This window comes from Atta cephalotes, assembly GCF_000143395.1.
Source record: "Atta cephalotes unplaced genomic scaffold scaffold00029, whole genome shotgun sequence".
NCBI lineage: Eukaryota > Metazoa > Arthropoda > Insecta > Hymenoptera > Formicidae > Atta > Atta cephalotes.
Genome location: NW_012130093.1, coordinates 316,155 through 329,576, shown reverse-complemented (window position 1 = coordinate 329,576; position 13,422 = coordinate 316,155). Strand labels below are relative to the sequence as shown.

The following is a 13,422-nucleotide window of genomic DNA, read 5'->3' as shown; positions in this document are numbered from 1 at the left end:
AGTCTTCGATGTCAAAATCACCGTTCTTGAAGCGTTGAAACCACTCACGACACGTTCTTTCACTAATGGCGGCCTCACCATAAGTATTTGAGAGCATTCGATGAGCCTCAGCAGATAGATCTTCATATTGAAGCAAAAAATTAAAATCTCCCGCAAATGACGAGAATTTGGCTCGTAAACTGACATTTTCAATCGAGAATAACTTTATGATGCAGACACAAATCGACTAATGTTTCTATGGGGTTATGTTGACAGATACCCAAGTTTATTATATGACGTCTATTATCTATTTATTTCGACCACCACTTACCGCTAAAGCCATCTATAGGAAAACGGCGGAAGCAAAGTTGTACACCTAATATAAAAATTCTGAAATAACTTTTATCGTTATATAATATTATACTTAATATATTTACAGCAATACTTTTTTTTTTAGAACAACAATAATTTCAATAATGTAGGACAAACATTCAGACGAGAGTTACATAATACGATTATGATAGAAGAAGAAACTTTACGAAATTTGAACAAGGAACAAGAAAAGATAAAAGAGTACATTGTACAATACGAAAATAAAACGCAACAATGGAATACTATTATATCGTAAGTAATATTCTATATTGCATATGTTCAACATATAGTTTGTCAAATATTATATAGTTTAATAGCATGTGTGATATAAATCTTTAAATATAATTATATAAATATATTCAAATAGAAATGAATAAATATTTATCTATTTATTTATTTATTTATTTATTTATTTACTTATTATTCATGTAACAATAGACACAGTAGTATTTCATGCCAAGTGAACGCGTATTGCGAGAAAGGAGTACGAGACCATGCCATCTTTATACGGTGATTTGCAAATCTCAATTACGGCTGGATCGATCAAGTTTTAAATAGATTCAGTCGATAGCTTCGAGATAAAAAACTAGTTATAAAAAAATATGTATACAATGTTAATAGATACATTAGGCGAGTTCTAATCCAAGAGGTTAGAGGGACGCGGGGGAATACTCGTAGGCGAGGGGAGGGGAAGGCGCAGGGATATTCGTAGACGCAGGGAAGGAGGGGGAAGGCGCGGTGAAATCCCAGCGCTATCGATATTTATCGATATCATGATACATCGCCATGTTGTGATGTCATATATCATTGGGGACCGCCGCCGCCGTCGCTACCGCTGCCGCGTAAAACCACCCTAAAATGCGTCACGGTACTATAACGTGGACAAAATATTTTGTCTAGGAGATCGGTGACACATCATCGATGAGCCGACTGGTAAACAAATGAAGTCCATTAATGAAGGGTAGATGATGAAAAGGTAAATGTAGTGCGTTCTCAGTTTTTTCTTTCAAGGTCAGAAACGTTGATAATGATATTTATCTGAGAAGAACCGCGAGATCGGTGACACGTCGCGATACGTTAATAGAAGCATCGACAACAATATTTTTTCTAAGAAGAGATCGGTGACACGTCGTCGATGCGACCAAATAGGAAAAGTAGATAAAGAGACAAAAAGAAGTTGAAAATGGAATATATAATGGTCATAAGCGTGCGACACTTTAGTTAATGCCTTGTAATATCGAATCGATCGCAACAAGTGTAATGCGAAAAGTACGGCTGACGTTCAGACGTTGAGGACATGGATGATGTGAATACAGACAAGTTATTTGAAGCAATGGAAATAGAATTTGAGGACATAATGGACCAAGAGTTGTCCGAAAAAGTACAATCCAACGATATAAATGTCTTATTGGGTTGAGCGATGGTTGACGGCAATATGGATCACGCAGAGAAATTTGTGCAGCCTTCGGAAATCCGTGCGTTAAACATCGTACTAAGCACTGCATAATCTGTTGTTATTATACAACGTATAATGACCTCAGTTTTATGTCCACCATATATGATTTATTTGCGAAATATTAGCGTTAAAGGATGTATCTTGTCAGGAAGTACAAAGACTGTTCTTTCCATATACTAGACAGCAAGCGGTCGTGCTCGGAGAGCTGATGTACATTGTATTCCCGTGCAGCATGTGCCTATTATATATATATATATATCTGCGCACATTGCAAAACTATTAAGTGCTCCGTGTAAGAGTGCGATGTGATACTAAAAAAAATAAAAAAAAGAACATGAAATATCATGAGCGAATGAAACGCGAATTGTTGGAGCAGTGCGGCCAGATCGCTATTCTGATGGAGTGTTTCGCGTGGCTGCAACGACGCGACGAATGCATCGAACAGCTCGAAGAACTTTGTCCTGCCAAGCGTCCGCGTCTTGCCGTTGGACACAGACAATCCATGGTGGCGAGGATCGCGCGACTCGCGGGTGCAAAGTCGCAATTGGAGCGATGTTTTGTGCACATTAGTGGTGAGTACGCGGGTGGCAATGAACGATCTCTTGTCTAGCGAAAGATCGACGCCGCGTTCGAGAGTCGTATATTGACAGGTGTGGTGATAAATTCTAATCACATCGAGCCGCGGCGGTTTTTAGAAGACGCTGGAAAATGTAGCTCTAGAGCGAGTTCGAGACGCTATAGAAAGACACAGTAGTATAAAAGTGAACATCACATTCAATGGTGAGTTCGTAACGAAGGATTAACGTGCTAATAAGAGCATAATTACAAAGAACAGCGAAATATATCGATGCACCAATATACGCGTATGATATGAGCGACACGTCGTCGAGCTTATCCTAGCATCGCTCGAAGAGTTCTAGAAATGTGACAGCGGATAGACGTTATTGCAACTGGGCGTTATCGCCTCAATTTGACTATTAACGTGAGCAAATTAAATCTCCTGCGCGCAGGATGTCACATCGAAGTTGCATGGGAAATAGCGACAAAACGATGATCAGTGTTTGTACGATGGACAATGCGTGTTTCGCGTGATCGATGATCGCCGTTTTGTATCCGGCTGAAAAGTATACGGAGCGAGAGTCATCATATTCGCATTACACTGCAGTGTTGAATCTCGCGGATATCGAATTTCCAATGACATTAAAAGGAATTTCTAAATTCGAATTGTTGAACATGGTGTTGATTAATATATACATTGAAAATGAATAGAGTCTTCTGCGGTTCACCAATAACAAAAAGGAGCACGTATCAATCTGAATTTACAAGATTCACGCAATGACAATATTAGACACTTTGTGGATCGAGAATCTGTTGCGTCGCGTAAGCTCGCAGATAGTGGAGAAAAAGAGCAAGAAGTTTTTCTGCGACCGATAAGTATGATAAAAAAAGCCAATAAAAAAAACAGTAAAAAGATATAGCGAAAAAAAATGATTTCTGTATTTACAAGTGTCTCCATTACTTCAGCTCATACGAAAAATTGCAATCGCACGAAATGAACTGCTAGAAGATCAATGACTGCGATCCAACTGTCGAACGAGGACGATAGATGGTTCAAATTCGGCAACTATAAAAACTGGGAACGAGTGCCGTTCATCGTCTATGTTGACCTGGAATGCGTTTTACGCAAGACAAAATCCGACAAGGAAGATCATCGTCGTACGCGTATTAATGGTATGAAGCGTTAGTGGCATGAAGCATAGGATATTACGTATGCGCGTACGACGACACATTATCGTCGTATTACTTCCGTCGCGATAAAGACTGTATAGCGTGGTTCGCGCGATAACTCAACAATTTGCTTCACATCGCGTGAAAAATATCGTATCCGCCAACTTGCCCATGGAAACGTTGTCTAAATAGCAATGGGAGGCGTAGCGCGATGCATTGTCATATCTGTGAGAAACCATTCGTGCCGGACGATACGTGACGCGATTGTTATCTCACTGGTAGATATCGCGGTCCAGCGCATTCAAATTGTAATTTAAATTATAAAAATTCATTCTATATTCCGATTGTATTTCATAATTTATCAGGCTACAATGCGCATTTTATAATTAAAGAAATTGCTATCGCATACGATGGACTGTAGATGTACTACCGATAACGATATTTCCGATAAATATATTTCATTCATTAAACATACCGATAATATCAAAGACAAAAATGAAAAAAATTTTCAGAAAAATTGTGTAAAATTAAGACAAAGATAAATTAAAAATTGTACGTTTCGAATTTTGCAAGCTCAGCGCGGAGGATTTCTTCACGAAAAGGTATTTTTCCGTACGAGTACATTGACTGCGTCGAAAAATTGCAAGACACGTGCCTACTATCGCGCGAATTATTTTTCAGTTCGTTGACAGACGATATCGTATCCAAGAGCGATTACGCTCACATCGTGAACGTATGACTCCAGCAATTCTTCATCCGAATGATCGGTGAGTACAGTGATTTGTACTTGAAAACTGATATCTTGTTATTAGCTAACATTTTCGAAAATTTCCGAAATAGTTGCGAGTTACTGCCTTAATCCCGCGCATTATTATACATTGTCAGGTTTCACTTAGGTCGCCATGCTGAAACATACACGTGTAAGATTCGAGTTGCTCACCGACATTGATGTGGTCGTATATCGTTCATCGAGCACGATATACGCGGCAGTCTCAATGTTTCGGCAGATATACGGTTAATAACAAGTATATGCGTTCATTCGATCTATCGAAACTGTTGTCATACTTGATGTACTACGATGAATAATCTGTATAGATGCGTCAATCTTTGCCATACACTGAATTTCAATGGGTTGAAGACACTGCGAATTTTGATGTGAACGCGATCGCTTCGGATTCACCCACCGATTATATTATCGAGGTAGATCTCGAGTATTTGCAGCATCTACATGACCGACACACTGATCTACTTTTCTGTCTAACGCGCGATAAACCGTCCGGCAAGCGCGAAGATAAACTTCTAGCGACGTTGTACGCAGCGTTATCCATCCACTGCAACCTGCAGCAACGTCACAGTCTTCGCGCAACAAAGATCCACAAAGAGTACAATTCGCTCAATTTCCATGGCTCCGCGATTATGTTGAACTCAATATACAATTTAGAACGCGCGCAAAAAACGATTTCGAAAAAAATTTGTATAAACTAATGAACAATGCGATAGTCGGTAAGACCATGGAGAGTGTGTGCAATCGCGTTAATGTAAAATAATAACAAAACGGTACAGCGCGGAAGCAATGATTGCGAAACCGAATTTTCACAGTTGCAGCGTCTTTGCGGAAAATTTGATCGCCATCGAAATGCGCAAACTCGAGGTGAAGTTCGACAAGCTAATTTACGTGGTATGTGCATACTCGACATATCGAAAGTCTGCTTATACGAATTTCATCACGAGTACATGTCATCAATGTATCGCGACAAATGCAAAATCATGTACACCGACACGGACAGTCTCTTTGTATATAGAATGCGACGATGTTTATGAAACACAATATCGCTAGATTCGACACGATTATCCGGATAACGTGTACGGTATGCCTCTCGCGAATAAAAAAGTACCCGGATGAAGGACGAAAACTACGATATATTAATGACTGAATTCGTTGGACTCAAAGCAAAGATGTACGCGATAAGAGTGGACGGCAAGAAGGACATTAAAAAGGCGAAAGATGTAAAGAATAACGTCGTAGCGTGAATGATAACATTTGATGATTACGCGATGTTTGAATGAAATCGAAATGGCTCGCCATTAATCGTGTATACGATCTAGATTACACGAGGTGTACACGATATCCGAATTGAAAATCGCTCTGAGTCTATACGACGAAAACGATACATCATTCCGGACTCGACGGAGACGTTACCGTGGGGGCATTAGTGGATACCTTTGTAATATATGTTACTTTTATGTATTACCAGGTGTATAAGCTTAAATCCGCTGTTTTTTAGTCAGAAAAACACATTTTTTTTCCTAGGAAGCAAAAACAAATTTATTCAAAGTACTTGCCCTCGCTAACTATACATTTTTCCCATCTTTCGGGTAATTTGTGTATACCATGCTAAAAAAATTCCTCATCTTTCGAGGCAAACCACTCATCAAGCCATTTTCGGACGTCTTCATAAGAATCGAAGTGCCGCTCAGCGAGCGCGTGACCCAGCGACGAAAACAGATGATAGTCAGAAGGTGCCAGGTCTGATGAGTAAACGGGATGGGGTAGCACTTCCCAGTTGAGTGTCTCCAAGTAGTTTTGGACCATTGTTGATGTGTGCGATGTTGTCGTGGAGGAACATCAGCTTGTCATGTCTTTTCCGATAATGCAGCCTTTTTTCACGCAGAGCACGGTGCAATTTGATCAGTTGTTGGTGATAGCGGTGAGCATTAACAGTTTCACCAGGTTTTAAGCTCGTAGTAGATGACCTTCTGATCCCACCAAACGCACAGCATCGTCTTCCGTCCGAAGCGATTTCTGGTCTTGAGGTGTTGAAGGTGTTGAGCGGGATCAATTCAAGATTTCTTGCGTTTAAGATTCTGAAAATAGATCCACTTTTTATCGCCTGTCACAATCTGATGCAGGAACGACTTTCTTTTTTGTCTGGCAAGCAGAATTTGGCATGTGTTTTGGCGTTGTCCATCTTCGTCCATCTGCCTATCGTTCAGTTCATGCGTCACCCATTTTCCGATCTTTTGAATCTTCTCCATGGCATGTAGCCACATGGAAATGGCTGCTTGGGAAACAATTGCCCAATTGCTTGGCAAGCATTTTTTGCGATTGATATCGTCCTCGTCCTACAATTTACAGTCCTCAACTTTCCTGGGCCGATTTTCACGCTTCTTGTCACTCAGGTCTTGTCGTCATTGAACCGGTAAAATCAATCTGCACGTTGTTTCCGATAAAGCATTGTCGCCATAAGCCTCCACAAGCATTCGACTGCCGATTTCTTCAAATTGAAACAGAAAAGCAAAACTTATAATGTATAATAATAATTAAATAAATGTATAATAATAATTTACTTTTTTTTACATTTATATAAGTATTATTAGTATGTTTTATGTATTAGCATTTATTATGTATTATTGTATTTTCATATAATACATATTGTATGTTTTTAACATTTATAAGTTTAATTTATATAGTACTAACATTTTAATTTACACTTTTCGTATATTTTTTACACTTATATAATATAAGTATTACTATTTTACATTACTATCTATGTATGTATTCTGCTCTATACATAAGTTGTTAATAAAATAATTATGTATTTTGAATATTCCAAAACGAAGATGATGAATGGAGATTAATAAAAATATATGTTTATATATTTATATTGGTGTATATTTTTATATGTAGAAAAATATGCGAATCAAAATTTTATCAAATTTCACATCATATTGTTTTTGTGTATTCATGAATGTGCGATCGAATCCCAGCTACTTGATGTATATCTAGCCTCCTTTCCGGCGCAGCACTTTCTCCACATCCGGATGAGTAGCGTGATGCAACTCGAGCTCATAGAATGCTCCAGCGACGGATTTTCCGCAAAAGTCCTCGAGTAGATAGGTTACGGGATTGGACGCTATACCTTAACGATCGTAAACACCTCGGTGGTCCAATTTGTAACCCTTCTCAAAAACCGTCTTGTACTTGCTCACGCGTACCGAATCGTCTACTTTGAATTTTGCCAGACCAGCGATTTTTATCGCGCTGTACAACGTGTCCAAGAGTCTTTCAGCGATCGCGGGAGTTACGTCGTATGCCGATAGTTCGATGGTTGCGCGCGTTATAATCTGATACGAGATACGGCAGCTCATAGATCCATTTGTAATTATCGTTGAGTGTAAATCTTCCACAGTTTTTGAGCGTGTGATTGAACCGCTTAACTACTGACACTTTCAACGTCGAATACGTGGAATAATGATTAACATCATTTTCAAGATTTTCTGCACATCGGCGTTGTAAAACTCCTTTCATATCCGTTTGTAAATTTTTCAGACATCTCCCACTCGCTCGAATTCTTAGCGATAACATTAGTCGTCTTGCTTTCACCCTTGTTCTTGAGTGATATAGCCCACGCATACTTGCTCAACACATCGATGACGGTGAGTATGTAGTGGCCTCTATTGAAGCTCGAGTACGGGCACATCTCAACGATATTAGCTTGCCACAGATCGTCGTATCCTCGAACTATGACGCGAAAAATTTCTTCTTGCCGGAGTGTACAATTCCTCGACGAGGCGACGTAACTCTCTCAGAGTTAATTGCAAGCCGGCTTGCAACGCCTTTTGACCTTCGGATGTTTGCAACCAATTTTGAACCTTCGTTGTTAACGAGTCGTCCATCGTTTTAAAAACGTTCTCCAACGACTCTATCATCAGTACGATCGTCGTACGCGGAGTGAAGATTATCGGCTGTACACGATCGTGCGATCAATCATCGGATTTACGTGGGATCGCGAAATGTTCGAATGTCTTGTTCGCTTTCTCTCCCTCTTCTTCCTCCTTCTCCTCCTCCTCCTTCCTCTTGTACTTGAAGCGCTGCGTCACTGTCTCTTTATCGTACGCACGCCGGGGCTATCAACAATCTGTCGCAGCGGTTTGATAATAGGCTTAAAATGCTTGTCCAACGCCATGTCCTCTTCGATTCTATCGGTCTCCAGGGTGCGATGTTTCTTGCGGATCGATCTTCTTCGCGATTTTTTCTCGCTCGCACACAGCCATGTTCATTTCTGATAAAATATCGACAACGACTGGTCACGTTACGATATCATAAATTCTTTAAATCTCTTTCTGTATCTCTGTGTGTTTTTAAGCGCACTGTCCTTGTCTATCACTAAAAAAATCCATATTTTTGTTGCCAACAGTCACAGCATAATGCGCAAAATTCATCGTACGACATATCGGTATTCACGTGAACATTGTAAACGTGTTTCAAGTTGACAATCCTGTTTAAACAGGATCAGCAGGATCTGATACGTGCATTGTCGCGTATCAGATGTTTAGGTATCCTCGCGTACGTCTCATAGAGATAGAAGCAGTCAACGTTTGCGTGGTGGCCCATCAAAAAATATTCTTTCACCGCATCCTGCTTGTCGCATGCCACGTCATCAAAGATAAAAATAGAATTTGGGCGCCTCGCTCGGAATGACGTCATTGTTGTTGGAGAACGTAAAGTAGCGATTCGTCAATAGATGTAAATAAATTTTCGAGATATCGATTTGGTTGTTGCAGCGATTTCGAATAGACATAAACATTCTCGAAACGTACGCCATTCGGCTCTCGAGCAAGCTTATGAATTGGTTTTACCAATTAAACGGGCCGCAAATTATTGCGCGTATAGTATTCGGCAGCATTTCGCCGCTTGTGCTTCTCCGCGCTGCCTCCCACCATTCGCGATTTCGCATCACAGTTTGTGACGTGTATCGTCAACGATTGCAACACAAATTTCATGCTCACACTAAAGGCTGTGCGCTCTCGAATGACTATTTAAAGATGCGCGAATCCGCGAATTGCGCAGTAGCAAAATGTATCTCACGTTGTGTCATCCTTCCAATATTTGAGACTTGAATACCGAGCAGTTGCAATATATACCGAAATACTCTTACGCGTGTACGGTGACTACATCAAACACGTTTGGGACAAGCTTCCGGAACATGTGAAGGCAAATTCGGAGGTTCGAACTTATTATCGCTGCGACACTACAATCAACCGTGGCGACGGTCTTGCACCGAAGATAAAGGACTGTGCGAATGTCGGCATTGCGCGGCGATCTGCTGAATCGAACGATAAACGGGTTTCCTTTCCAGTTACATATTCCGGGCTACCAGTTTTGCGACCCGGGCACTCGGCTTACAAAGCGATTAGCCAGAGGTGACGCGGACATAAATCCGTTGGACGTGGCGTGCCGAGAACACTGCGTATTCTCGGAACAATCTCACCGATAGACATGCGGCGGACAAGATACTCGCCGATAAAACGCTAGGACGTGTTGTCGCGAGAGATTCGGCTCTGAGCGAGAGAGCTGCCGCTATAGCCGTCTGGGCAGCGATGAAAGTCAAGACCAAGATCGGCATGGGCATGAAACTGAAAAAGAAGACGTTGATGAAAAAGCGGATACTTTCGATGAAACGAGGCGATGTGTTTCTGCCAGCGTTGGATGCGCTTGAGTCCTTAATCAGCGGAGCGCCCAGTTTGGCGAGAACGGTAAATGACAGCGCGCGACGTCAGTTCGACGTCAGAGCTGCAACGTCACAATCGTGCGATGGAATAGGACTGTATTTCGACCCGTACAAACGTGAACAGGGCGTAACTGCAAAGAAAAAAAAATGCCAAAGAGACGATAAAAATGCCGTCTAGCGCAATTATCAATGTGCAATTGAACGAGCTCGCAAGACATATGCACGTACCATATTTTAGAGGCGTAACACGTTACCGCCCAGCGGCGCGCGCCGAAAGTATTATGAATCTGGACGGTGCAATGGGGTCTGGTACTCACTATGGCGTACACGAAGAAGAATAATCGTATCATGTACTTTGACAGTTTCAGTAATCGTCAACTGTCCAAGGAACTGGGGCGATATTTCGGGAACAGTGTTACGATGATAGAGAACAATCGCACGTCCTTTCAGACGTATGATCAGAGTTTCTGCTCGGAGATGTGTTTCTACAAATGATAGACGCACGTGAATTTAAAAAGCTCGACGAGGTGCTGTGAAATCTCAGTATTAGTCGAACGCTTTTTCCGTCATGTCATTGATGCTTACGCTGAGCGGGAAGAGCACTGTCCTCGCGGCGAACTAGTTTTCCGCCATAGATTTGAGTGACGGAGATTATGAGCTCAGTCTGGCGATTTTTGAGACTTATCGCACGATACTGAATTTGAACGAATCGAACAACAAATTTTATTTCGTCAAAGACGACGCGGAAATTCCCGAGGATTCGTACGAAATGTGAAACATAAAGAAAACGATGTCCGCGCGGCGACGCGCTTGAAATAGTTGAAGTAGTGCGTGGTGACAACAGCAACAATGACACCGATGACGATAATGGTGAGGGTGGAGAAAAGCCGATTACGCAAATTACAACACGATGAAAAGTGAGATTAAATGTGCATACAGAATAAACTTTGGCAAGCCCAACAGTATTGGATCGCTGCTGGATTCTCATCGAAGCGTATACTGCGACTGCGAAAGTAGCACGAATCGGATGTGTCGGTCAACATAATGAACGTAAATGTTATCCGCGTAGAGTGTGTAACGTGACTGGACATCAAGCAACGGCAAAAGCGCGCATACGATACATGAATTTTCGTCGAGCGTGTCGCCAGGGTATAAGATATCAGAGAGGCCGGTGCAGATCATTTATCTGCCGCATAGAGCATTACAATATGCATTGTCGATCAGAACGGATAATTACTCAATTTTCGAGGAGAAGAGGTCACTATTAGATATAGATTGCACGTACGACGGCGACAATGATAACGTGAGCATGAGATGCTCGTGCTGAATGAAGCGTACGTAGAGAGATAACGCATTCTTTACAAGGCCAGTAACGTCACAGCTCGATAACACTCGCTCATCCAGCTGCATCAGAACAAAGAAGAAGCTCAGCGCGTTGAACGTTACATTTTTAAAGTCTTTGGGACCGCGGTGCGCAACATTTGAGACTGATATAACATTAAAGACGAGCCGATTTTCGACAATCGTCAAGATTGAGACTTACACATATAGCCTGTTTGCCAACACAACGTTCGGGTACAGCGACGAAATAAAAACTCATATAGCAACAGGTTCTGTACATACTGCCTTTCTATATATTGAGGGAAAACTGACGAAGAACAAAGTGGTCCAGGATATTCACGTGGCATTGAGAAATAATTACGTCGCGTTCATATTTGATGAGATTCGATATGAACTTAACGGTGTGGAGATTGACCGTAACGTAAGCATAACTAGCACGCTCAAAAATTATGTAATAATATCATCCGACAGAAGCGTAATCTTGCGGAATGCCGGCTGAGATGCGCAGATTACTGCGGCTGGATACTTTAATTTCTGTGTGTAGCGTTCTACGTACTGCTGGAATTTTGCGAAGATTACAAACACGTGGTGAGCAACACTCATCACGAGTTTTAATACGAGCGTGACAACAATTGTCTGACGGGAGACAGAACCAACGTTCGAATTATTCAAAGTACAGTGTCGAATGCTGTTATTGAGCAAGATAAATAAGCGATGTTACGCTTTAGAGAGCGGACGATATCTGAGCATTTTCGCTCGTGGGATTTGTACGAGTTTCCGCTTTTGCAGAACACAATCAAGCATTCATAGGTCGTCAAGACGGCCATTCAGCTTGAGAAGTCGCGCTACGTCATTTTCGCTATGCAAACAGGTTGAAAAAAACGTCATGTCTGAGGATATAAATCAATTCGACTGCAATTTAACCAATGCGAAACTCTACTTGATTTCGGAATATTATCTATACGACGACTTGAATCTGGATTTTAATAAAAACAGATGTGCGATTCTTTACGATTTATACGCGCGTTTCTGCAAGGTAGCACTACTACAGATATCTCGAACCGAGTATCACATTTACAACTTTTTTAATGGTCCGTTCGTGACTATCGATTGCTCTCGACAGAATGAATCGGTCAAGAGTGGCACCGATGGATTAGACGTGCGATTAGACTTTAAATGTAAGGAGAACGTGCCTGCAAATACAACAGCCTATTGTTTTATACACGATCGCATGATTCAGTATAATCCATTGACCATTTAACGTTGCGCAAAATCACCAAAGTACATCTCTGACACAGTATAAAATCTACGATACGTCACAATCGACCACAATCGACTGCAATCTTCTCGACAACATACTCGTGCCAATGTTCGAGGATCTGCAAGAATTTATCGTTAACAAAAAATTTATCATGAAGTGACAGTGCTGAAACAAGGGACCATTCTTATACTTTACATTTTTACAAGTCCCGTGCTATGGAAATTTTTGACAAGATCCGACAAGTCTTGTGCTTCCTGGTTGAGTTTGTCATGGATTGGATGATCCCGTACAATGAGGCGAAACGACTGATCACGGCAGCACTGTATTTGAACATGATGCTATCGTGTACGTTAAGGGACATGAGAAACGAATGTGGCTATGAAACTTGTTTTTGGATGATAAGCGAGAACATATGTACGAGACCTTGGATGCAATTTACGAAGACGTGGAATCTTTAATTAATCTGGATGTTGCTAATACTATGCGATGTGGACAATATGTTAAGAATTGCGCGTTACAAAATGTATTGAAAAAATATAACTGGTGATTGCAAAAAAATTTTTTAAATAAAAATACTTTAACATATTTATTATTAGGTGTACAACTTTGCTTCCGCCGTTTTCCTATATGGCTTTAGCGGTAAGTGGTGATCGAAATAAATAGATCATAGACGTCATACAATAAACTTGGGCATCTGTCAACATAACCCCATAGAAACATTAGTCGATTTGTGTCTGCATCATAAAGTTATTCTCGATTGAAAATGTCAGTTT

At 41.0% G+C, this 13,422-nt stretch overlaps 1 protein-coding gene across 1 annotated transcript in view; it reads left to right on the top strand.

Moving 5' to 3' along the window:
- The window catches only part of LOC105620770, an 83,550-nt gene that overhangs the window by 42,042 nt on the left and 28,086 nt on the right, over positions 1-13,422 (top strand). The window contains exon 3 of the mRNA XM_012202259.1: positions 437-603. Within this exon, the coding sequence (XP_012057649.1) occupies positions 437-603 (167 nt within the window). The remainder of the gene's footprint in view (positions 1-436; positions 604-13,422) is intronic.